Source organism: Tetrao urogallus, assembly GCF_951394365.1.
Source record: "Tetrao urogallus genome assembly, chromosome: Z".
Taxonomy (NCBI): domain Eukaryota; kingdom Metazoa; phylum Chordata; class Aves; order Galliformes; family Phasianidae; genus Tetrao; species Tetrao urogallus.
Genome location: NC_136816.1, coordinates 52,880,725 through 52,908,085, shown reverse-complemented (window position 1 = coordinate 52,908,085; position 27,361 = coordinate 52,880,725). Strand labels below are relative to the sequence as shown.

Genomic DNA, 27,361 nt, shown 5'->3' with positions numbered 1-27,361 from the left:
TCCAACCTGGATGTCTCCAAGGATCCGACATCCATCACCTCTCTGGACAATCTGTTCTAGCGTTTCACTACTCTTCGTGTAAAAAAATTTTTTCCTTATATCCAATCTAAATCTCCCCTCTTTTAGTTTGAAACCATTTCCCATTGTCCTATCAGCACAGACCCTGCTAAAGAATCTGTTCCCTTCTTTCTTATATCCTTCCTTTCGATACTGAAAGGCCACACTCAGGTCTCCCTAGAGCCTTCTCTTCTCGAGGCTGAACAGTCCCAGTGCTCTCAGCCTTCCTCACAGAGAAGGTATTCCATCCCTTGGATCATTTTTGTGGCCCTCATCTGGACACTGTCCAACAGGTCAACGTCTCTCCTGTACTGAGGATTCCACACCTGGATGCAGCACTCCAGGGGAAGCCTCACCAGCACAGAGTAGAAGGGCGGGATCACCTCCTTCGCCTTACTGATGCTCCTTTTAATGCAGCCCAGGATCTGGCTGGCTTTCTGGGCTGCAAGGGCACATTGCTGGCTCATGTCCAGCTTACAATCCACCTGTGCTTCTAATTCCTTTTTGGCAGGAATTTGCTCTATTCTCCCAGTCTGTACATGTGTCTGATATTTATCTGTTAAGCTGTGGAATCCATCTTCCCTGACATTATAAAAGTTACATACCATGTCTAAGATGGTGATCTTTTTTTATATATATAATTTGTATAGAAACAAAAACATAAGTAAGTGTACTAGTGTAAGAAAACTTATTAGTAGAGTCTGTGAATTTGCTTCTGTAAGTGCTGGTCCATCTCCATAAGATAATCATCTAGATAGTCCTCTACAAATGCTTTTAGTCAAATGAGACAAAATCCATCTTTGTTTCACAGTATCACAGAATCATTTTACATGGAAAGGAACTTGCAACTTACCTTGGCCAACTCCACACTGAAAGCATGGCCAACTTTGAAGTTAGACCCAGCTGTAGGATTGAACAGATTACTCAGGACCATGATTCAAGTCCTGGGAAATGGAGAATATCTAATTGGAGTTGGCCATGCTGAAACTTGCACATGATACCAATTCAAAAGTCAAATGCTATTTGATCATAAAGGAAGTGTGTTGAAAATGGGTGAATAAATGATTAATAGAAATACTTACAGAAAAATTTACTTCAAGGAGAAAGAAAATTTTGGAAATTAGTTTGCGTGTTTAGCTGCAATGTAGTTGTTGTTTTATATGCCCAAGATGGCTATTACATAATCTTCCCTGCTGGAGAAGAAAGATGTGAGTACATCTCCATGCATTAGATAGATATGCTCATTTATAAAGGTCATAGTTTTGTACAGAATAAACCAGCTTCCAAAATTAAGAACTGTACTTCCAGCTCTAGCTGCTGTGTTCAGTGCAATTTAATATTATATTTTGTGGTTTATATATAATTCGATTGTGGCTTTAGGTTTGGTGCCTGAGTCATCTATCTGCAAGACACAGCAGACTCATATCCTCTGTTGAGTGTGGTGGGGGGAAGTAATGCAGTGTATATTAGTAAATATATATCAGTAAATTTTATGTTATTATTTCTGTTGTTAGATTTCTCTTTATATAAATAGCCTTATAGATAGCCTTATTTACATAAATAGTTGCCTCTTTATATAAATAAAGTCTTTTTGTTGCTAATACTATTTATTATAGGAAGATCTTATGTACCTTTTTCATCAGTTTCAAGTTTGTGATAATTTACTTACATTCTTTTGTTTTACTTTATATCTCACTCATAGTTTCTGTTATTCTCATTCACTGTGATAAAATGAATCTTTTGGTTCAAAGAATCATAGGAGTTTGAAAAGTCCTTCAAGATCACCATGCCAAACCATTAACTTACCTACTGAGTCTCACCACTAAATCTTGTCTGTTAGCGCTACATCCAAATGCCTCTTAACTACATTCAGGAATGAGAACTCCACCACTTCCCTGGGCAACCTAGTCCCATGGCCACCATCTCTGTGAAGGAATTTTTCCCGTTGTCCAATCCAGACCTCCCATGGCACAACTTGTTATGGCCACTTCCTTGCGTCCTGACTTGTTACCTGAGAAAAGAGACGGACATCTGCCTTGCAGCAACCTCTTTCAGAATTTGTAAAGAGCAAAGAATTCTCCCTTGAGCCTCCTTTTCTCCGGACTCAATCTCAGTTCCCTCTGCTGCTCCTCTTTTGTATTTCTGTAGTCCCTTCATCAGCTTTATTGCTCTTCCCTGAATACATTCCAGTGATTCCATATCCTTGTAGTGAGAGGCCCAAAACTGAACACAGTTCTCCAGGTGTGGCCTCCCCACTGCCAATTACAGTGGGACACTTCCCTATGCCTGCTAGGCGTACTGTTTCTGATACAGAATACCATTGGCCTTCTTGACCACCTGGGTGCACTGCTGGCTTGTGTTCAGCCAGCTGTTGACCAGCACCTCTGGGTGCTTGCTGGACAGCTTTGAATCCACTTTTCCCCAAGCCTATGCTGCTACGTAGATATGTTATGACGTGGCATTTAGCCTTGTTGAATGCCATACAATTGAATGCGGCCCATCAGTTCATCCTGTCCAGATCCGTCTGCAGAGCTTCCGATTCTCATACAGTACTCATTGCAAGCTTTGCTTTTTAAGATGTTTCAAATTACTTTAACCCTCACAACTCTACAGCTTCTTGAAGGGAGGTTGTTATGAGGAAGGGTTTGGCCTCTTCTCCCAGGCAACAAACAGGACCTGAGGAAATGGCTGCAAATTGTACCAGAGGAGGTTTAGGGTAGACATAAGGAAGTAGTTTTTCCCTCAGAGAGTGGTCAGGTACTGGAATGGCTGCCCAGGGAGGTGGTGGAGTTGCCATGGCAGTGTTCAACATGTGTCTGGATGAGGAGCTACGAGATATGGTTTAATAGCTTGTGGTAGCAGTGGTAGTGGGAGGATGGTTGGACTAGATGATCTTGCAGGTAGTTTCAATTCTTGCAATTCTATGATTTTTTATTCTGTAACTGCTTTAAATTTGACTAAAATGGTTTTTCTTTGTATCACAGTTTACACTTTCTAAAATATAGAGACAAAACTATGTCTCTGTATTTGATTTTGATGGCATAAAAAAAATCATTTAGTATTTTTTTCCTGATTTTCTCATCTATCAATTCAGTTTCTCACATTAAACCACATTTATTTGCTTCCTCTGAGGCTTTTATCTTCTTTCTCCTGTTTGTTTTCTGCATTAATAATGCTTGGAGCTGAGGAGAAATAGAACACAGATTCAGTGTGACTGAGCGTAAAGGTCTCAATAAATTAAAGCTTTGTGTTCTCTTCTGATATATTATGAGCTTAAGTCAGAAATATTGTATATTGGTATTTTGTCAGACGTATTTTTCAAAAGTTCACTAAATTCTTGTATGGGTTTTTCCTTCTAATAAATAGATAATAATTTTGAGAAGATTTGATGCCAGTCAGGAGCTTAACACAGTCAAGAGCTAGAACTGAGAGTTCTGAACTTCCTGTCCTCTAATCTGCTCAGAAGCAGAAGAATAGAGATTTCCCTTAAACAGGGCTGGGGAGCACTCCTACACATCCTGTGTAGCTTTTTGAAGTCAAAGGGGCTCATTAGCTTAGAACAGCTTTGTAACAAAAAATAAATAAATCTGAAGTAGCTACTTGAGACAAATAAGATAGCATTGGTACATTAATCTTGGTATCATAGAAAGGAGAGGATTGAATGGTGATATGAATTATGGAAAGTAACCCAAAGTTTCGCCTTTGTTAAGTAAAAAACGGAACCTATGCATTTCTTGCACGCTAGCTGCTAAAGTAAATCATCTTATGGCACTGGGCAATGACACAGTCTAATAACACCACTTCATACTAAGAATGTTATAATCCTTGAAGACCATTCATCTGCAGGAAAAGAAACCTCTAATACCATCGTGAAGGGAAGTGATTGAGTTCTTGGGTATTCCTAAAAGAACAGAGAGGTAAATTCCTGAATTCTAGATTGTCATTTTTCCAAAATTTCTTAGGAAATAAGATGCGGTTATCTTATTATATTCTGGTTCTCTCATCCAGTGAATGAAATGAGTATGAATAAGATTTATGCAGTCATCAAGAACACCTGACAAATAATGGACCTTGATTTCATAGTGGTGAGGCCAGTCTCTTTTCCGTGGTGAGTGGAGACAGGACAAGGGGAAACGTTTGGAAACTGCAGCACAGGAAGTTCCGCACAAATGTGCGCAAGAACTTCTTTACAGTGAGGTGACGGAGCACTGGAACAGGCTGCCCAGGGAGGTGGTGGAGTCTCCTTCTCTGGAGATGTTCAAGACCTGCCTGGATGCCTACCTGTGCGACCTGCTGTAGGGAACCTGCTTTGGCAGGGGGGTTGGACTCGATGATCTCTGGAGGTCCCGTCCAACCCCTACAATTCTGTGATTCTGTGATTCACTATTATTAAAGGAAATTTTAAAGCGGACACTGAACAAATGCATGAGCATACATTAATACCACCATTTTACTGGGCCATTTCTATGCTACTTAAAGAAAACAAGATTCTTTAAAATGTGCTATTAACTATCTTTAAAGAAGAATGGGACTCCATATAAACCATCTTTACAGACCCTTATCAGTAACCTCTTCATTTTCACCGTCTGCATTAATAACTGAATAGCCAAGATTCAATTTTAAACATGCAGATGTGTGACTGCTTGCTGATTCATAGCTGATATTCTGGACTTCTCACCCGCTGAGAAGTCAGCTTTCATTTATTAGCACCAGTGTGAGGTTACTGTGACTGTTTGGTCTTATGTAAGTGAGGAAGGAAATTTCCTAAAATTGGAAATATGAAATAAGGTGGCAGAAAGTTTGTTAACAAGAAACTGATCAGTGGAATTTTAATTAAAAAAAAATAAAATACTGACAGAACAACCTTTTTTTTCTGAGATGACTTTTTCTTGTCATTCTCCCTTCAAGAATGTGTTCCTCCTCTTACTAAAGAACCGCCTGACCTTACATTAGATTTCAATTTAGAATGATTGATTAAAGAAAAAAAAATGTCCAAGTTAACTTCCTTCCTAAATTAATTTAATTCACATATGGCGCCATTTGTTTATAAAGTACATAGATAAGCATTTTGAAGGGTAAGTATGGTAAAGTTAATAGCTTTGCTATTTAATTGATATAGTGGGATTACCATTTTGCTAGCATTTTTTAATGCATTTGATTGAAACAGATGAGTGTACCACTTGATGAGTTGTGAGTGCACAGAAAATAGACAAATCAGTATTTTTTCATATATGTTCTATTAATCTGGAATTGCAGTCAAATTCTTGTTGTGCTTTAAAGTCTTGAAAAAGAAAAAAAATAGTAAGGTAGCTCTTGTCTAAGTTACGTTTAATGATGTTAAATTTGACCAAGTATGTGTTTTCCTGTCAGATACACATTTTTTCTCCCCCAAGCCTATTTCAACTATCCTAAATTTCATATTGCTTTTCTTATTGGCTTTTGTTGGCTAGCACATACTCTCAGGTCCATTTTATGAGTAATTCCTAATACTAATAGTCCACGTATAGTCTTTATCAAGATTCAATCTTTGTTTAATGCTTCAAATTTCTTAAATTTGAATTCCCTTTAAATAAAGGGAATTCACTTACTCTTAATGTGAGATGCTAGAAAAGTAACTGCTGTCAGTCTGGGAAGGTTTAAAAAAATGTTTTCACTTAAAGGCCCATCGTCTGCTTCTTTGTCATCATTCCAAAACTCCACTGCAGAATAAGGAAATTACAGGACTTGAAGTCCTCAGGATTAAAGATGACCTATCTGTACCATGTTTGCTATTGCATGTGTTTAATGAAACTGTCAGATAGCTGGAAAAAATACTTGCTACTTGGATTGCAGACAAAGAGATGTCCCAAGAAGTTAGTATCAGAATTATCAGTTGAAAAAACAATTAATGGCTGATGCTCAGAGCATTGAGTACAATTCCTATATTTTCAGATTTTCCTACTGCGGTTTCATTACTTTCTTCACAAAAGCCAAGCAAATGATGGATTGTTCTTCTTTCACTCTGCAGAAATGAACTGTGGAAAACATTCTGATATTTTCATGGCTTGAGGCTTCAGTGCCCAAAGACAAAAATGTGTCTTTTTCAGCAAAATCTTTAATTGATTTATCAATTGAAGAAAAATTATATATTGTTGTTAATTCCCAAAAATTCCTTCTTCCCCCAGGTTCTCATTTAATCTATGGATAAATCTTGGAAAATGACAAGAGTAAATTTGATGTCAGAAACAATCCATCTTAATAATACTTCACTTTTTTTTTTCTTTCAGCATCTACCCTGACATGCAATTTTCCTTGTTTTCTGCTTTTTCACATTTCTTAGATCCAAAAATCTTCCCAGAGTTTTTATTCTTGAAAGCTGTACAAGATTGTTCTTTATGATCGGCTTGTTTGCATGTTGTTCTCCATCTTACTGTCCACCATGAAGAACTGAGAAACTTCTTGTGCAAAAATTATGTGAAACAGTTCTTCCAAGTATTGCTGAGACACACAGTATCATTTTTCTTCTCATTGTGGAGAAGAATTTTTTCTTTGTAGGAAGCTCATCTTCAATTATTGATGGAATAATATTATCACAGTTGCAGTTACGATCCATTAAGAGATGTAACTCAGCTGGCTAAAAATACATAAGGAATACTTAAACTACACATGAATATTCTGCTGTTCTGCACTATAGACTGGGCTAGTAGATCTTGGATATTGTGTTCCACAATAAATACAAATGACAAAAACATCATTAGAAAGCAGATTAAAGAGTGTGAGAGTATCCACAAAACAAACTAAAGTAACACTGAAAATTTATCTTAAGCTGTCTTTCTCTGTTTTTCTGTAATAGCTGAAATAATTTCTGTGAAGTTTAAGAACAAGATAATGACCTACTGCTTCTAACTGTAAGATCCTGAATAAAAACTTCCATTGATGGAGATCAGAAGAGTACATGGCTATCTCAAGAAAGTGGTTTGAAAAAAAATGAGCTTTGCGAGGATGGCCTCTTCAGATATTCCTGTAATTCCCACTTCTTTGCCTGGGGTGATCAAAACCTTCAGTAGTTAAGCAGATGTCTGTTTTGAGATTTGATACAGTCTCTTCACTTGGTTTCTTAGCGCTTTGATTTGGTTTGCTTCCTTGGAGTAGCTTTGTGCAGACACTGTCTTGAGCTCACATAAAATCTGTTCTCCCTTCTGTTACACGGCCTCACTTCTGTCTTGCGAACAGCTGAACACTACGATGAAAACTTCTGCCTGGTGTTCTCTGCTTATAAGCTGTTGACCCTAGATCAAAATCCCTGGAAAAGTCTTGAATGTCTTCTGCAGAAAAGACTCTATCAGAACAGTTGTGTTTCTGTCTTATTTGAGCTGGTGTATTTCTCATTAAACTATGCATTTAGGTATAATAATTTTCATATAATAAAAAACTATCCTATGAAGTAGTCACCAAATAGCCCTTTCAGACCTTCTTTCTTCATGAGCTGTGATTACTTTGGTGATAATGTAAAGTACAGAAGTAGGGGTAAGAGCAATGTTCCTTTTTTTTTTTTTTTTTAAGTCTCAATTAGGAAGTCACAGTTTTGACTTTTTTCAGTTATGCAGTGTTATAGTGGTGGAAAGAATTTTGTTTAATCTGTTATTGTTCAAAGTTTTTTTTTAAGTCTTTGTCAGAATTCAGAATACAGTCAGAATTCTATACCAGAAATGAGTTTTAATAAATTGGTTAATGTTGCTAAATGTTACTGTGCAAAAATTTGAATGATTGATTGTACCTTGCTCTTAAATATGAAAAAAATATGTAAGATGTCCCTGAAAATAGCAGTTGGGAGGGTCAGACTAAAATGTTTTACCATTCTTCTTTGCCTCCCTCTGTGCATAATGCTTAAATAGTTATTTTTAATGTTTTTTTGGACCAATGATCATGAGGAAAAATAATTCAATTTGAAACAAGGGAACTGAGCAAGTAAATGTTATCCAGTTTTTGCCTAGAGCTTTATCTTTTGTTACTTATGTTTTCAATCGCATACGCTTTATGTTGCAGTTTTCCAACCCATCTTACTCTACAGATGTTTTAAAAGGTCATAAAATGATTTTTTAATGTAAAGGTACATTGAGAGAGAGAGCATCATGGAAATATTTGACATCTTTTCAGATTTGTATAGGAACAGGCATTTAAATAAGACTGATTAAAGTAACCATCTCCTTTTAATTGGCCTGCTTTGTTGTTGTTGTTACTGTTTTTTCAACAAACATTAAACAGAACAGTTGAACAATGCATTATTTTCTTGCATAAGCAGTAAGAAATCACAGAATCACAGAAATGTGTTTTTGCCCAGGGAAAAGCTGGACTAGAGTTCACATCACAGTCCCTTTAGTATGGGTAATTAATTGCCCTTCTGGGAGTGCCTGACAGTTGGCAAGAAGATCTATGTGGCAAACCGTACTCACTCAAGCAAAATCAGCTGTGTTTGCTGAAGTGATTTCAGAACATGTCTCGAGTTGCCCAGAGCACACTGGGAAGTGTTCACCTGAGCCATGTGGCCATAAATGGTCTCTTGCAGGCGGCATTTCCAGCTAGCAGCAATATAGGCAGCCAAGAACAGTAACATTTCACTCCCACCAGCTCGTGGGAGACACCTATGCACCCTTGCTTCTGGAGCACTAGGAAGGTAGTTTGGGGACTGAGTTTTCTTCTGTCTCTCCTGTTGAGTGTGTAAATGAGCATTTACAGAATCACAGAATCATACCGTTTGGAAAGGATTTCTGAAGATCATCTAGTCCAACCTCTCTGCTAAAGTTGATTGTGTACAGATTGGAAGCAGACTGGAAAACAGCCAGGCAGGTTATGAGTATCTGCAGAGAAGAAGGCTCCGCAACTGCTTTCTGGGCAGTTGTTCCAGTGTTCTGCAATCCTCAAAATGATGGAATTTTTCCTCATGCTCAGTTAGAACTTACTGTGTTTCAGTTTGTGCTCATTGCTCCTTGTTCTGTCACTGGGCATCACCAAAAACAACCGGGATCCATTCCTCCCACTTTCCTCCCACTCTTTAAATTTCTGAGTGTTGAGAAGATCCCTCCTTAGTCTACTCTTTGTCAGGCTGAACAGTCCCAGGTCTCTCAGTCTTTCTTCGAAGGTAGATGCTCAAAGCCCTTCAACATATTTGTAGACCTTTTCTGGACTCTTTCTAGAAGGTCCCTATCTTTCTTGATCCAAGGAGCTCAGAATTGAGCACAGAACTCCGAATGTGGCCTCACCAGGGCAAAGTAGGGGGAAAAGACCACTTCCATCAGCAGAAATGCTTGAAAATGTTCAACAGGTTCAACTTCGGAAGTGGTGGATGAGTTTGGCAGTTGTAGCAAAAGTTTAATATGAACTAGAGCTCAACATAAAGCATTAGTGGCAGGATTTATGCTGAGCCAAGGGCAGAAATGTAGGAACGTGTAGAAGTGTGGCAGGTCTACTAAATGGTGAATGGTTCTTGATTGGGCAAGACCCTTAGCACCAAATATGACTTCAAAATGTGTCCAGATTTGAATGAGGGCCTGAACTAAATGAACAACCCTTCCAGCCTAACTTGCTCTGTGACTTTGTCATTCTTGATGTGTTTCCACAGAATAGTGTAAAACAGCGTGTTAGGTCAGACACTCTTTACATATAGGTTTATCCCAGTGAGTGTGTTGCATTCTGATCATTTGTGTTAGTGTGTTATAGTGAGCACTGTAACAGTTGCAATTGGTAGTAGTCAGAAAAAAAATCTAAATATATATAATTGTATGTAATTTTAGCAAACTGAGAAAATGATCTAAGACTGCAGTCATAATGCTCAGCTGCATATAAACCTGAATAAACTGTTGTTACTGTTTGAGTGTTGTTACTGTATGAGTGCAGATATTTCTTTTGGGACCATTCTAGTAAATGAGATAATTCTTAGTGTATTCATGTTGGGGGTGTTGTCAGGCTATCTTCTCTTCCCTAATTTCCCTTATCCCTCCTAAGAATTGCTGTAATTTTTGTGTCTCAACATCTATAAACCTGATGTGCAAAAATGCCAAATTACAGCTTTACAGGAGGAGAACCTAGACTAGCCATGACTGTTAACAGGGAAGGTTCGTGCCCTGTGACTCAGAAAGGAAAAGCTGAGAGGGATTTTGTTTTAATTTTCTTCTATTTCAATCTTGGCTTTCTCTCTACTTCTCCCTGCACCCTGTAATCTCAATTTAAGCCTAGAAACAATTCAGAATCTAAAATGACTGGCATGACAGCGGCTTCACTGGCATTCACTGGTGATATCCATTCCACAAAAATCAAAGCAAGAAAATTGTCCCAAAGCATACCTGCACACTGTCTGGGATCTGCTTTTCTTAGGAAGTTAAATTGAGACAAGTTTACCTTGCCAAATTGGGTAGCATGGAAACATCCTTTCATCTAAGAAGTTTTTGAGGCAGATTTATTCTGTAGTTAGATGATGCAATTCTATTTAAGAATAAGTACTAAAATTGACAGGTGTATATATTCTGGAAAAAAAAAAAAGTGATTAATTTATTAATTACACATATTTTTGACAATTTGTTATTTAACAGCAGGGTTTTGGTGCAGATACCAATGCAGACATGCGGTGTGAGAGTTCTCTGTCCATAATTTGAGAGGTCTGTGAAGAAAGACTTTCTGTTTAGGCTGTTTTATTTCTTTGGTGCATTTTTTTTTGTCAGTTTCTATGAGTGGCAGGATATTTACATCTCTTCAATCAAGGAAGTAAGATGGAAAGGTTATATACCATTGTGAGGTGTCTTACCGAAGGGCAGATAGAAAATGCTGCCTGCTAATAAAGAGGAACCAAACCAAAAAGTGCCATTAGCTGTTGGCTTTGTGACTTGTGGCTGTGGCTTTGTGATCTGAACCAAGAGGACGTTAAGAAGTTGGCAGCTGTGCATTGGTAGCTGAGAGTCTGCTATTACACTTGAAGCAGTGTCAGAAAATGAGGCTGTGAATTGTTAATTGGCTTGCTAGGAAGAGAGGGAACATTGTTGCTTAGTTGATTAAGATGATGAAACGTTAAAAAATGTCAGATGGAGAGGTAAGTTAAATGGACAGATCTGTGTTTACTCATCTAGCCATTACTGTTTCTGAAACAGTAATAAAGCTTCTTCTATAAAATAATCAGTAAGTATTACTTTTAATTAATGTTAAATTAGCCTTGCACATGTTACATTTATTGTTTCCAAGTTATTGTAGGAAACACAGTAACCATTTTCTGCAAAAATGTTTTTTGAGGAATTTTATGCAGGCTTCATACGAATATCTTCATTTTAATCACATAAGTCTCCCAGAACTAGGAGTGATAATATTTCAAATGAAGCTATTTATGCAAAGAAGTAATGGTACCTTGAAACTGTTACAGTTAATTTTGTATATGTTGCTACTAATTATTTCAACAGGTGACTGAGCTAGAGTGTGTGAGCAGTCAAGCCAATGCAGTCCACACACATAAAACAGAATTAAACCAGACAATACAGGAATTAGAATCTACACTGAAGAAGAAAGAAGAGGTATTTGCTAATGTTTATTTATTTTTCACTGTTACATCATTTCTAAAAATTTTGGATATTAATCTTGCAATGACTGGTAAACACTGTTATTTCATACAGATGTTAAAAAGTTAAAATAATCGTTCAGCTGATTTGAAAAAAATATATTTTTTATTATATAATTGCAGTTGAACATAGATCATTTTTTTCCTTTGTGGTATCTCTGAGATCTTTCTTTGCAAAAATAAATCTACATTGTGGCAGAAGTGGTTTCTTTAGAGCAGTTATCCTCACACTGATGCTATGAACACTCAGTAAGAAGGAAGACAATCATAAGCATGCTTTCTTTTTCTAGAGAGAGGGATTTGGAGCAAGAAATTGACCAATGCTCTTTTCCAACCAGTCTGTTTTTCAAGCTCTATTAATATAGCTGATTTTTATGGTCCCTAAGATCAGCCTTTCAAAGCAAGTCAAATCTCCAGCCAGTAACAGGACTGATATTTCTTGTGCACCTGCCTTTATTCTAGACCCATCACCTAGAAAAAGGAAAAGATTGGAATAAGACCTGTACTGACATGGGTCCTAGAGAAAAGCTACAGAATGATTGAGAATCAGCCCTTTTAGGATAGGGAAGAGGTGGAAGGAGCCTCAAATGATGGTTTGTTTGCCTTGTTCAAGACCAGATTCTTTGAAGTATACAATTTTCAACTGCAAGAACCTTTAATTCTCTAGGAGAAAATTTGTTTAATCTTTTGAAGCAGAAGAGGCTTGGACTTCTGTAACAAGAAAATACTTATTATTGTTGTTTATTCACAATTGAATGGCCTCTTCAGGATTATGATTCAGGAATATTGAGAGCATGGCTTATTTAACATGCAGTAGCCAGTTGCCCATTTTGGTACTTTAGCTACGGCTTATTCCTGAGAAGAAAAAGAAGTCAGCTTACCTGCACTGAAGCCAAACTACATAATGTCATGTTAAAGGGATTGTTTGTTCTCCTTTAGGAAATCGAAAGATTGAAACAAGAAATTGACAATGCCAGAGAACTCCAGGCACAGAGGGATTCTTTGACCCAGAAGTTACAGGTGAGCTATACTGCATCATCTTCATTTAGATAGAAGGGCAAAATGGTCTTCAGGTGAGCAGATTACATCAGCAATTTATGCTGCATTGGGTGAAGCTGCCAGATCAATCTATAAGTGGTGGGTCAGGATGCTCCTTGGGAATTTATTCCACAGTTTCCACCTGCAATAAAATACTACATTTTTCCCGAGGGAACTGACCCAAATTCCTTTTAGAACACCACAGATCTCCACCCAACTCTGGAGCTGAAATGAATTTGAATTCAGACTTCAGAATTTTGATACACCTGGAAACTCAGGCATTAAATAGTTCCAAATCCAAAGCGCTAAATTCGACCATCGCTGTTCCTTGTACACCTTGACCCAATTCACACTAGACGCAAGCTCCATCGCGCTGTACGCAGCCAAGTGATCATTAAATAAGTATCTTTTGAAATAGATTATATCAATTGGAACTTTCTTCGATCTCATTTTTAACCTAAAGAGTATACCATATAAGAATGAAAATACTTTATTCATTTTCCTCCATCCTTTTTTTTTTTTTTTAAAGTATGTTATTAGGATGTTACTTCGAAGATTGTTTTTAATACATCAGTTCCACTACTCTAAAAATTATTGCTGAGTTTAGACTAGCATGGAAATTTTCATCTGAAAAGGAACTTATCTGAGAGACTTAAAAAAGAGATAATAATGAAAGTTAGAAGTTGTTCTTGTATGTAATAGTATCAGTGTGAGATCTCATGACAAGTAGTAATGAGTAGGAAAGCAGCTATCCTCAGTAAGCAGAATAATGAGAGACTAGTAAAAGATCAAAGATGTCTTAGAAATAAAGAATGCTGTCTTTATTAAAAATTATAAAGGTTGCAGCTTTTTTTTGCATATGGATGTCTTCACTTAGCAAGTAGATCTATTATGTATGTGTCCATCTGTCACTTTGTAGGTGATCAGTTTCTTAAGTGGTTCTATTGAAATAAGTTTAAAGCTGTCTTAAGATCTGAGATAGATAGAAGTTGCTGTTCTTCAGGTTCAAGCTTGTTGCTGACCAGATGCAGCTCTTTTAAAAGATCTTGAATATTTGCTTACTGCAGCACTTCCCCGGCTTTGATAGTAACAGCCTTCTCTGAATCCTTCACCCTATGTCTGTGATGTCACAGAGAAATGCTGTTTTCATCCATAGCCCCAGACTGCCTATCTCACATGTTAATGTAGTAGACCTGTTGCCTGGATGGATGTTTCTAGAGTCTGTATCTGTTCATCACACTCTGTTCTCTTCTGATTTATGTTTTCCCCACTTGTGTTCACAAATGGATTACATAACTAATTGGAATGCAGCCTGTATGAAAAGCACTGTCCAAAAATTATTATTTCAAGTTATTTTGCATTTCTGACACACCTGTGTCAGGGAATTACTTAGAAATTAGTCATAGGCAAATTTCAGTAAGTATGCTATCACTGTGAAAGGTAAATATCAGGGCCCTTGTTACGTAATAATTTTGTTAGCTAAGACATCCGAATGAGTCATGATGAGTGTGACTCTCATGATAAGTGAGGATATCTTTATTACTGTCCTGATCCCTGAGTATAGCTGTTGAATATGGTCTGAATATTTTATTCTGGTCTTTTCTCTGACTTCCCCAAGAGATCCATACAGTGCAAACTCGTACTTCTGAGTAATTTATTTATTTTCTAAGAGGAAGTAATATGTGAAAATATATTATGTCTTCTGTAAGAGCATCTGAAGACAATGTCCAGAGCCTGAATGGATCATCAGTGTCAGTTTATTGTCAGCTGGGATTAACTGCATATAACGGGAAGCTATAATACAACTAAGGGAACAGACTGTGTTACATGGGTACCTCTCCGCTTCTTCCATTAATAAGGAACAGTTTTGAGGAAAACTGATTTGCAGTGGGAGGCTGCAAGTTAGCAGGACATGAATTCTCAATTCAGTATTGTTATAAAAATCACTAATACTCATCCAGGCTAAAGATGTGTCGGGATCAAAAACAACAGCTGGGAAGTAATGTTTTTCAGAAATTAATTGTAAAAGGCTTACTCAGTCAGTTCTGCATGAGCTATGGGTAGGACTGTGCCATCCCAGCAGAGCCAAGAGGACGCTGAGTTCCCTGGCTCAGCCTGGACATGGCTGCTTGGCTTCAGGGTGCTGAGCCATCACACAGCACCATATGCCACAGAGCATTGGTCTGCAGGCCGGGTGCAGGACAACCTGCAGTGGGCAGGCTGGGTGACAGTCAGCTCTTTTGTTTCTGACAGCTGTGAGGTAGCTTAGTCATTACCTAGGCACACATCTGTTTTAATTTATGTTGTGCCTACAAACAGTCTTTTTCAGTTGGTTTCCTTTAATCCTTTGGCAACCATATTGATCTGTGTCAAATGGGTTAAAATAATTTTCATGCTGGCAGCAAGGGGTAATTCCTGTCAGCTGTGCCGTTCAAGACCAGTGGCCAAAATTCTGTTGCAGAATCACATAATTGTAAGGACTGTAAGGGGCCTCTGGAGATCACCTAGCGCAGTGCCCTGCTACAGCAGGTTCCCTACAGCCAGTGGCACATGTAGGTGCCCATGAGGGTTTTGAGTAGCTCCAGAGAGTTTTAAAATCTCTGTTAACTTGCCACTTTACAGAGGAGCAGTGAGCGAGGTATTCCAGTTACAAGGAGATGAGACTAGAGGTCCTGAGCTCAACAGAGCTCTCCCTGTCCAGGCCTGGGGCTCTGCCTTCCACCCCTGTGGCACTTGCAGAGCTTTGAGAGCAACAGAGGAATGGCAGTGGAAGCAGTGGGAGGTGGGAAGGCAGGAAGAGAAGCTTGCTGCTGGCAGAGGCTGCTGTGGGGTGCCAGGCCTTCCTCCCTAGGATGGTTGAAATGGGTTGGTCTGAAAGCTCAGAGCAGCTCTGTTAAAGCTTTGTGCTGCAAAGCTGCTGTAAAAAAAGGAGGTATTTTAAAAATGCTAGCGTATGTAAGTACTAATTCAGAATGCACTTTTCTAGAAATGGCTGCTCAAGGTGCATTAAGTACACTGTTCCTGTGCTGCCTGCAGAAGTGGTTTCCATAGCTAAAATTAAGAAATTCCACAGGAATATTTGAGACGTGCAGTGAATGAGAGCAGCATGCTGTTGCAAAGCAGTGTGACCATGCTCCAGCAGTGAGATATGAGAGGGCCCCGGTGTGTGCTAGGTGCAGAGCTCATCTGCACGGCTCCATACCTGTGGGAGGCTGCTTCAGGTCACAGCTTGCGCTTGTGTTTTTAAATATGCTACCGGTGATTTCACCTAGATCAGTCCTGCTAGGTTTTACTCCAGTCTTAATTTTTAGTGTGAAAATAACCTGAGACAGAAGTTAGGTGGTATTCCTCGCAACACAAAGCAGTGACCAGGTTGAGCTTCTGTGCGAGGCCACCTCCTGGGGACTCTGCCCTGCAGCAATTCATCCAGGTTAAGTAAGGGGACCTGAAAAGCCATTTTCAGTGAGTGCTGTATTTCCAAATATTAGAGTGATAACTGAACATAACACGTTGTATGCCAACAAAATTTTATTCTTCTCCAGAAGCGTCTGTCCTTCAGATGAATTACTAAAAAAAATGGAAGAAAGGTTAGATATTCAGTCCTAATAGAAATGTCAGTTCTGGTTTTAGTACTACGGAAACTTTAAAGGATTGCACATTGTTCTGAAAACAAAAGTAGCTCATGAATACCAAGAGGAGGTTTGACTGCTTTCTGTTTGTAGACAATACGTTAACATGTTATGTATTTTCTCTGAAGGAAGTAGAAATTCGAAACAAAGACCTGGAAGGCCAGCTGTCTGACCTAGAGCAACGTCTGGAGAAAAGTCAGAATGAGCAAGAAGCTTTTCGCAATAACTTGAAGACACTTTTAGAAATTCTTGACGGAAAAATATTTGAACTAACAGAATTACGAGATAACTTGGCCAAGCTAATAGAATGCAGCTAAAGAAAATGGGATTTCAGTGCCAATCAGCTTAAAGATGCACTGTCTCTCTTCGTAGGACTTTGTTGGGCTCTGCATCAAAGTTGCACAAAATTAGAAATGCTCCTCTGAGAGGGTTTGTTTTAAATTTGAGTCATATTTCAATGTAAAATTCAGAACTCAGCTTGTAGCTAGCTGAAGAGAAAAAAAGAAACAACAAAAAGCTTGAATTACAAATTACCTCCTTGTACTTTATTGGCCATAGATAACTTGAATGGTATTAACACTAATTGAATGCAATCCTTTTCTAATTATCAGTGATAGAAGAATTACCAGTGTCCCAGATACATCTGTTTTTTGTGACAGACACAATATAGGCTATCTTCTCATTTATTTAATATATTTAATTGCTATGTTTTGTGCAAGAACTTACTGATGACAGCCCTGTATTTTGTTGTTAATAATTTCTCAGGATTCTTTGCGCTGTGGAAAAACAGTGCCATTACCAATTTATTCTTGCCAGGAGTGAGAGAAAGTTGCATCTTTAATTGAAACAAAGTTCCTAATTGCTTGTGTGAAGTTATTCTTTTGGGGTATTTCAGTTGGTTGGTCAGCTGGTTTTTGTTTGTTCGTTTGTTTTTTTAATCTATATATATACTGGGATATACTGTATTTCTCTATGGAGCTTACTCTGGTGTTCTACAATATTGTCCACTGTAAGGTTTACATTATCATATGAATTCCTTGTAATTACAGTGAAATACTATTTCCACTAAATCTGTATGTTGAAGCCAACCGATGATGGCAGGTGAGTCCCCGAGGAAAAAAAGGAAAAAAGGAAAAATGAGAATTTTAAATGTAAGATTTGACATGCACAGATAACGAGGAGCAGCTGGTCATTTGCTGTTTGGCCTTGCTACATATTTCAAATACCTATGTCAAATTACCTGTTAGCCTGTTCTGCAGGAGACTTTCTCAGAATGTCACATGAATTTCAGATTTTGTGAATAATGGCTTATGGGGAGCAATATTTATTAAGACTGCATTAAGGGCAAGAGATGTTGCAAGGGACTACTTGGACACTGAAATTGTCCAGCCAAGAAGGGTGTTTGTAAAATTTTTGCTGTCACAACAAGTTGAAATGGAGACATGTTTACTCTTTTATGGGTCTTCATATCACATCCTTATTGAAACAACACCAGGCAGTATTCACAACTGCTGACAAAAAGCTTAAAAACAGGAGAAAATTGAATCTTTATCCTCAATGAGCAGGTTTTAAAGTTGTTTTGAGGAAGTTTTAACAGACTTTTGGCAACCACACATTTCTTTATATAATAGATTTACTTAAAAAAAAACCACCAACAACAAAAACCAACTCCGAAAGGTAAGCCAAGTGTGACGTGTCTTGCTTCAAAGTACATTCTTGCCATAAACTAATTGCTTATGATTTTGAAGAGGGCTTTTTTAAAATGTATGAATGTCAGACTTCAGAGTTGAAAGATGCACTGTTTGCTCCCCAGGTTTGTTTGAATGTTAAACATGAAATCTAGCTGCTTATAAATTTGTACAACATAATTTTCTCCACTTAGAGACTGCTACTGAAAACTAGGAAAGATAAGTTTGGTTTTGTGTGTATTGTATGTAAATACCATACAATACACACAGGTTATTTATATTAGAAATACATGCTCTATTTCTAAAATACGTTTTTTTTCTCTTTACCAGTGATTTATCAGGTGTCCCCTGACTAGTCAGGAAAGCGGTTTAGGTCAAATGCTAAACCATCATGTATTATACTGTATGTAATGTACACAATGTTTAAGTTTTATCCATATTTTTAGGATATTTTCTCACCTATTTTCTTTATTGATGGGGTAGAGGAGCTTGACTCAGTGTGCTACTGGTTGAAAACTTTGTGGTGAGCTACATGTTTTTCTTTCAGTGATCTTAGGCAGTGATGTGTATGTCTTCATCAGGTCCACACGAGCAAATATCACAAGATTTCAATTTAACTGGGGATGTTTGGGCCCGATTTTCCTGTCACTTGTGCTGCTGTAAACCAGATGCGTCCCTGATGTGGTGTCAGCAGTGTTTAGCTGACATAACATTGGAGGAAATGCAAGGAGAATCTGGCCCGTTAATTACTGCTCAGTGGACATAATAAGGATGAAGAAAGAATAAAAACATTAGAAACTTGATGATGGAATAAATGTAATATTATTTTTAATGATATTATTATTGACATTTTTAAAGATATGATGTCATTTACATGTGGGAAAATAGTGGACAGAAATACTTCCACTTAAATTTTGTGAATATGTGTGGTACATGAGTATTTCTATGTATGCGTACACACACATATGTATATAAAGAACATGAAAAAATTTAGATGTGCACATTTTTAATATTTTCCTATTGAAATTAAATTTTAAATTGGAAATTGATATTTGAGAATTTCTTTTCTCATTCAGTAGATATGCTTCATTTCATTTTTTACAATTACTGAGGGCTGCACCTTTGAATTCCCAAGCAGTTGTCAAACATGAAATGGGATAAGGTAGACTTAAGTGCACATATAAATAAAATCTGAATGCTATGAGTATTTTTAATGTTTATTTACAATAGGTGGGTGTTTAGAGTTTGAAATCTGAAGTTCATTCATAGGTGGTTATGCCTACTGTAGCCTCTCCAATTCTGTTTCAAGATAATAGTTTGCTTCTTTGAAACGTGACTTTTCCCAGATACAGGTATTATGAATTGTATCTATCTTTAATGAAACTGTGGGAATGTGTGTACCTGAAAACACTGTTGAGTACTACAGGTTGAAAAACAACATGATCTTGTATAGGAGAGGCGAGCAGCCACATTGCATAGACTTTGTTAAATGGCAACTATAGTCTTGTTTAAAAAAAAAAAAAAAAAAGAAAAAAAAAAGAGCAACAAGAATTACAGTGAGAAAAAACAAGCAACTGATAAACATCTAACAAAAACTGAAGAAAAATCAGAAATACAGCTTTTATTTTGAAATACACTTGCTGTTCTCTGGAGAATGTACTTTTACTCTTTATTTTTTTCCTTCTATCTTTTCAAGTATGTGCAAGTGATAGCAGCAGCTACCTTAATCTTTCAGGTGCTACTGGATTTTGCATTAGCGTGTTATGTTGTGAAATCCTGACTCTGACATAAAAGATTTTTGTAAGTATATTCCCGTCCAGATAGTTGGTTTTTGGAGTGTGTTGTTCATAATCCATATGCCTCAATGATCCAGAAATCGCATTTTTCTATGTGCACAAAGTAAAATGTGTGAATTAATGTCTGTTATAGACTGGGGATTCCTTTTCCTGGCTAATATACCAGGAAAGAGGCAAACAAAATGAACTGATAATGCAGAAATATTGTTATAAAGTCTCTACGAAAATACATTTTCAGGTAAAATATAATAAAGGGCTAAAACAGATGTAACACAAACAAGTATCGTCTAATGCTATTGGTGGCATTCTGAGGGTAATTCCTTCACCAAAACCCTGCAGGAGTGAGCAATGCGTCAATTAAAATGAATATTTTGGGATGCGTCTTGTCAGTTGTGGAAGGTTTCTGTTTTCTGCTCTGTTTTCTACAGGTTAGGGACTAACTCCAGGCTCCCCTGCAGCGAGGGGCTGAACCTTACTTTGTTTCGTTGCTGTTCATGTTCTGTACCAGAGTGGCTGTGAGCAGTGCCCCGTGAGCACCTCGTTCATGAGGAGCTTAGTTTCAAAGGCAAAAGGAGAAAATCTTTGTTGGAAGTACAGCATGGGAAGGGAAATGGAAAAATGGCACGGAGCTTAATTCTCTGCACAACCGGGTGTCAACAAAGGCGCTTGATTGATCTGGCTGATGAGAAAACCTTGGATCTTGAGGCCAAATATCAGTAGAGATTAGGTCTGAGGGTTGACAGGGGGTCAAAAAAAAGCATGAAGAATCTGCAGCCAAGCATGTGTGGTCTCAGTAGCTGAACATGCCAGCTGAAGTGCACGGCTTTACACCCATGTTTTTTCGGGAAATGAACCTGGCTGTGCAAAGCAATGCCCAGACTGTCGTTTACATTTTCTTAACAGTGCTGCATATGTGCACTACCTCTGAATGGTGCTAAGCAGAGAACATACCACAGAATAATAGGTATTTCCTAAAACCTGTGTTTTTCTTTACACAATTAGTTTCTTGGCTTACTCCAGTTGCTCCTGACAAGTATGATGGATTTCACCTTGTGTTAAGTGTTTGAGAGCAAGCAGCAGTGCTGGCTAGCCCCTGGTGTCAGCCCGTGGTGCCGCAGCTCCTGACAAACCTCCTGGGTCTCACAGCCTCTCTTGCAGCTGTCGGTGCTGCCTTTGCAGCTCATCCTAGGACCAAAGAAACCAGAGCAGTTTATTCCCACTTTCTCCCCCTGCCTACTCTTGCACACACTCAGATCAGCATTACATCCCATAGCCTGTGGCATTTTCAAATGCTGGCTGTTATGTTGGCAACTATGGGAAGGGGGAGGAACAAAGATGTAAGAGCTTTTGGGGGAAAAAATGTATAGGTGTCAAAAGGATTTGCTTATGTGGCACCACCAGCTGTGAGATAGGTGAGAACATCTTGCATAGCAGAGAACAGAGGACCTGCTGAGCACATCTGTCTTGCCCCAAAACTGCTGCAGGCTCATCAAAGTCAGCGTTAGAGTTGTGCTTTGTAACAAAAGCCAAAATCCCTGCAGTCTGCAAACCCGTTCCTGCCTTTCTTTTACTTCCACTAGCCCAAGGATCGGCACCGGTGTTAGTCATGGCAGTGACTGAAGGCCCTTCCTGCTTTCCTGCCATCAGCTCCATCCATCTGTGGTGTGCAACAGTTCTCTTTCTGCAGCTGTGAGCAGTTTTGGCCCCATGCATCCTTGCTCTGGGGTTTTCCCCTGCTCCCACCCTTGTCTCATTGCACTGCGGGCCCCAGCAGTGGCAGGTGCTCCTGATCCCTTGGGCTGAGAACAGCCACCTAGAGGTGTTCTTGGAGAAAGCTCGTGTTTCTGTGCATAGTAACTCAGAAGAGAAGTTATTTCCCAGCTGATCACCAAGACTGTCATGAGCAGCACACACCCACCCCAGTGCTAAGGGAAGAGAAGATTCACAGTGACACAGTACATTTAAGTACAGTCTGCCTGTGTGGAGTCCCCCGTTTGAGTTACATTCAGTGTGAGATTATAGAATTTGCAAGTGAAGTTTTTCAAGGAGGGAAAAAGCCCTTAGAGTTCTTCAACTTTGGATTGTGTTTTGTTAAATGGTGACTTGTGTTTTCTTTAAACAAAATACAAGGAAAAGAGGAAGCAAAACTGACTTTGCAAAAGAGACATCACAGCCTCTAATCAGTAGGTGGGAATGTAAGAGATGAATTTTCTCTGTATCTGAATATACTGCTCTTTTATGAATCTGGCAGCAGTTGTTTGCCAGGATCTACAGCGATAGGAATGGGAAACACGGTGTGAATGCAGTGAGGCTCTGCCTTGCAGTGGGTGTGAGCTGCTGGGCGGCAGCGTGCAGCTGAGCAGGCACAAGCATCCCCTGCAGCCTTGGCAGGATTCCAGGGTGCTTGCCATCTGCCCAAGGTGGTGGTGGTCCCAGATACACATTGCTACTTCTGGAGCCCTTTTGCTCCACGTTGTTGGCATGCAGGGCGACAAATGGAGGGGAATTCTGGTGTGCAACTCTGAGAGCAACAGAACTATTGCTGGTTTGAGACAAGCACTTCCTCCCCAACTCTTTGAAAGAAATTGCGAAGGCCATTTTTGTGTGTGTGTGTGGTTTCCGTTATCATTGGAACCTACATGTCCTAAATTTTCTTTAATTTTTCTGTTTTTATTATATTTTACATTTTTTGCATTAATGTTATTTCCACAAATGCAAACTTAGAGTCATACAGAAGGCAGATAGGTGTGCGTATGGGGCAGCATTGGTTGTCCTTGGACATTGCTGAGTCCTGAGGAGCTGGAAAGTTATGAAGTGGGGAGGAGAGCAACAACGAAACACCGGGGGTGCTGTAAGAAGTGCTGTAAAAGCATGAAAAGCTCACAGGGAGCACCTGTGTGGGGATAGGCATCAGGTTGGATCTGCACTGGCACGGTGGGCAGGCAGTGATCTGTGCTGTGAATCTGTGCTGAAATCAGCACAGTTTGGCCAAATTGTAGCTATGATGCTCTAACAAGGGGGCTGTGTACCCAAAACATAAAATCGAAAAAGGAGCCACGGCACCATGGGGCACGCAATCAGCTCATTAGTGAGTGCTCTGCACACAGAGACCCATCCATACCATCCCTACGTATGGGATGAAGTGGCAGTAGGCTCATCTGCCTCTGAATAGCCATAGGGTGGCGGCGGAGTTTGTCAGTCCCTCTTCTGATGTGCTGCACCAGGAGAAGGAGGCAGTGCTTGAGGAACTGCCCTGGTAGGAAGAGTTGGGAAATGCTGCTGCTGCTTGCCAAGCTGGCAGCCATGGTGACTGTGTTCCAAGGATCAGGCCCTCATTATACTGAGTGACTTGGCAGATACAAGAAATTGCAACTGTATTTCTGCGTATTTACAGGATATTTTTTTTAAGGCAACTCATTATTTGCCAGTGAGGGGTTGAGGGGATAATGGAAAGAAAAAGAACTCTGAGGGAACAGGTAGGTCCCTTCTGCACGCTGAACTCCAAAGGGTGCAGGATTGAAGTTCTGCATTCAGTTTAAACAAGCTGGTATGGGCAGTGCCCATGGCCACTTACTCAGGAGCATCCCTGAAACTTGGCAGCCTGTGAGGACATTCTGAAGGCAGTCAGTGCACCCAGTGCAGAGATGACCTGCTGGTGACAGGAACAGCACACAGGTTCACCCCAAACTGCTGATGGTGCAGCCTTGACAAATGCTGGTTGGATATCTGTGCGACATTTCTTACTGCAAATTGAGACTTGAAGGTCTGTTTTTCTGTGAATTACGACCTAGTATTGACTTGGGACCATAACTGGCTTTTAGATATAAGATAGGACTGTTTGCAAATCTGTGCAAAGCATGTCCTGGCAGGCAACCTCCAGTTGCTTTCCTCTGAACACAGCATGAACAGACACAGTGGTCTTTTTAAAGTGACAAAATTTCATACTCTAATCAGAGATTTGCCCTATCAAGCATAACTAGTTTTACCTCTGGCATCACTCAGAACACACACGTACTGATTGGCTCCACCAGCAACGTGCACAGTGCTTCTCTCGGCCCCATCTGCCACCACACACCCTGGAGGAGGTGGCCAACAGCTCAGCCCAACAGCGTGAAGGCGAGCAGAGGAGTGGGATGGCAGGCGTGTGAGAGGGCTGCTGTGGGCGGGTGAGAATGGCTTGTTGGTGTGGAGATACGGGCGGGACGAGGAGCAGCTGGCTGGCGGTTCTGCTCGGGCACTGCTGGCCCTCAGCCTCTTGGCTCTGTGCTGATGGTTGGAGTCTGCGACCTCGCGCAAGGAGAAGCCCTCAGGCAAATGCAGACGTATGTGCTCCTGCAGCAAGGGGGTAGGCTGTGCAGTTTATTTATAATGTCTATTCAAGACCTTTTTTGGTTTTTTTAACATGCCTTGAAGAGCTGGGTGCGGTGTGGAGGGGCTTGTCTAACTGTTTTTTGTGGGTCTCTGTCTTCTCCAGATGTCAGTTTGCTCACAGCAAGCAAGGGGGTGGGAAAAGAATGGCCACTGCCTCATAGTGCTTCACATTACGTCAGTTCATACAGCATCTGTCGTGTCTACACTGTGTGGGTAACATGCATGGCAGTTCAAGCATGCGCTGATGACTTTGTACACTCAGAGCTCAGATACATTCCTGCTGGAATTTAATGGGGATTGAAATAAAATATGAAGAAAAAGTGTAGCCAATATAAATGTTTTGTATGGATTGCATGATTCTTCAAGTTTCTTATTCCTGTGAATTTCAAATAGCAATATACAGAGGGATTGTGTTGCGAGTTAGAAAGAAAGATTAAAAAATGAACTAAAGAATAAATTATGTCTGAAAGATCATGGATTTTCTTGGCCTCACACAAGCAATGTAGGACACGTGTAGTGAGATGTGCAGAGAAATCACATCCACGTGGTAAGCGGGAAGCGAGCACAGGCAGTTATCACAGCACACATCACAGACTGCACATGGTTACAATGGGGAGGAAGGGAGCAGGTGGTGGATACAGGGGCTCATCTGGAGTGTAATTATTCCAATTGTTGCCAGAGTTTTGGCAGATGAAGGAGAAGTGCATCTGCAACGAAGACAGGCAGCAGTTCTGCCTGCCCTTTTCCAGCTGCCCTGCTGCCAAGGCTCAGTGCTGAGGGAGGTGTGCCTTTTATTGAGCTAATGAAAGCCGAGGCAGGAACAAAGGTTTGCACAAGCTCAAGAGACAGACCCAAGTCTCAGAGCAAGGGGGAGAGGGGGATGGCACAGCAGCAACAAGGTGGTGGGCCCACAGTTCTGCCAATGGAAAACTGGGTGCCTGCAGCCACAGCTGAATGCAGCTGTACAGATACCATTCTGGGTAACATCTGGAGCATCACCTGCTATCACGCAGCACCTGCAGAGTGATGCTTGCAAGTTGCATGGCCTGCGGGATTCATCTGAGTTTTACAGAGAACACTTATATTTAGGTTAATTACACTGCTTTATCCTGACAGATAAAAACGCAGCACAAAACATTACAGCATTAGGCCCAAATGGGCTCTCTGTGCTGCACCTGGTCTGCTCGCTGTCACCTCCCTCCTGCAACAGGAAGGGAAAACCTGCAAAACAGAAGGCAGCAGTGAGCACTACTGAGAAAAGCTTCTTAAAATAATCAGAAAAAGAGCTCTGGCAAACTCTGTGTTTTTAAGTCTCTCCCTCCCCACAGCCCCTCTGCTGAGTGCTGGAGCAGGAGTAAACCCCAAACATCTATGACCTCTGTGAGACAAGTGTTGTTTGTTAAGTGTGAGGTGGACCTGGGCCCAGTGATACTTATTTACAACGTACATTTCCGTCTGACATATAAGATGAAAAAAAAAAAAAGCAGCTCTGCTCAGCTCCAACCTCCCCTCTGTGCTGTGCAGACATTTGGGCCTCACTGTGACTACCACTGCTGTGGAAGTGCATCAAGAACCATACACTGATTTGTAGATCTGCTGTATGCACTAGATCTACTTCCAGCCCACAGGAATACCCTTACAAGTTAGTGAAAAGCAGCCTCTTATCTGCTCCCTGCGATAACAAGGCAGACACTGCTGATGGCAACAAACACCCCTACGCACAGCGCTGCGCTGCAGAGCAGGATGCAGGTTGGAACGGACCTCCACAATCATCTTGCCCAACTGCCCGTTTTCCACGCATACTGCCCACTAATCCATGCCCCTAAGAACTTCTGTCCTCTTCTGAAACACCTGCAGGGACGGTGACTCCACCAGCTGCCTGGGCTACCCATGCCAGTGCACCACCACTCCGAGAAGAAATTCTTCCTAATATCCAGCCTAACCTCCCCTGCTGCCATGTGAGGCCATTCAAATTACATCTTGCCTGTACAAAAAAAAAAAAAAAAAAAAAAGTGAAGCCAGATGCTTCCAGCCCTGCTGTCTCCCACCACACCACCCCCCTTGCCTTTCTACATGTAGCACAGCTGGAGGCCACTCTGCCCCTGCACAATGGCATTGCCACTGGTGAGCTCAGGTGCAGGAGTGTGGCAATGGATCTGAGCAATCTGTGTTCCTGAGTTTAAACATCTGCTCATTTCGTAAAGATTTTTTGTCTTTTCATTAAGTGATGGTAACTAGTTTTCTGTTTGCACTTAAGCTCAATTACCCTGCACTACTGAAGAGCAAGGTTCTCCCACAATACCTGATTTATTTATGCAGCAGTTTACAAAGATTCTACACGGGTACAATTATTCCCTGCAGCAGTTCAGCTCAGGCATCACTACCTGCCATTAGTGGCAGTTGGGCAGTTTGAGGAACTGAAAGAGTAGCAACAGAAACTTAACAATGGGTGAACATTTTTTGGTAGGAACCAAACTGCACTGTTTTTATATTTTCAACATTGCTATGTACTCAAATGAAACAGTGGTCAAATAAATATCCTTTAATAAAGAAAAAAGGAATCATTTTTAAGCACCAAAACTGTGAGTATGATGTTACATCGCATGTACAAGAAGGTGAGCTCAGTACTTGGTGTACAGGTTTAAACTTCTGAGTCACGATACTAAAAACATGAAATACACAGCAATAAACTTGCATGGCAGGGAAACTGCACTAAAGAAAAAGAGAGCAAAAGGCATACAGTTACAGTTTTTTTAGTTTTTAGGTATTGCTGGAAATGTTTGCTTAGTTTACCTTTTTTTACTTTAGGAGATACTTGTTGCCTAATACTTTATAGCCTTGAGCATTTTTAGGTATAGCAAATCTGCAGAGTTGTTTACAATAAAATACGCATTTAATATGTCTTCTTTGAATACAACGGTGTTAAAGGACTTCCTTACTGCCAAGCACTAGTGTTCGATTCTGCCAGTAATACTGCACAAAGCTAGTGAATGGCAAACTGGTTTTGATTATTTCTCATTTATTCAACAGGTTTTAAAAGAAGAAGTTAACATCATTAACCTTTACTGATGTCATTCATGCGAGACAATCTGCAGTCATCTGAATTCCTTTAATCTCATGATGATGTATCTGTAAATACGTAAGACTAAATCCAACACATACAGCAAGCACAGTAACACACTGGAAGATGTTGAGTGAGTGTCCCTG

At 39.9% G+C, this 27,361-nt stretch overlaps 1 protein-coding gene across 1 annotated transcript in view; it reads left to right on the top strand.

Moving 5' to 3' along the window:
• HOMER1 (homer scaffold protein 1) overlaps positions 1-16,616 on the top strand; it is a gene marked incomplete at both ends in the record, with an annotated part of 65,523 nt that extends 48,907 nt beyond the window's left edge. The window contains 3 exon segments of the mRNA XM_079548378.1: positions 11,478-11,588; positions 12,572-12,652; positions 16,428-16,616. Coding sequence (XP_079404504.1) covers positions 11,478-11,588; positions 12,572-12,652; positions 16,428-16,616 — 381 coding nt within the window.
• Between the last annotated feature and the right edge of the window lie 10,745 nt (positions 16,617-27,361).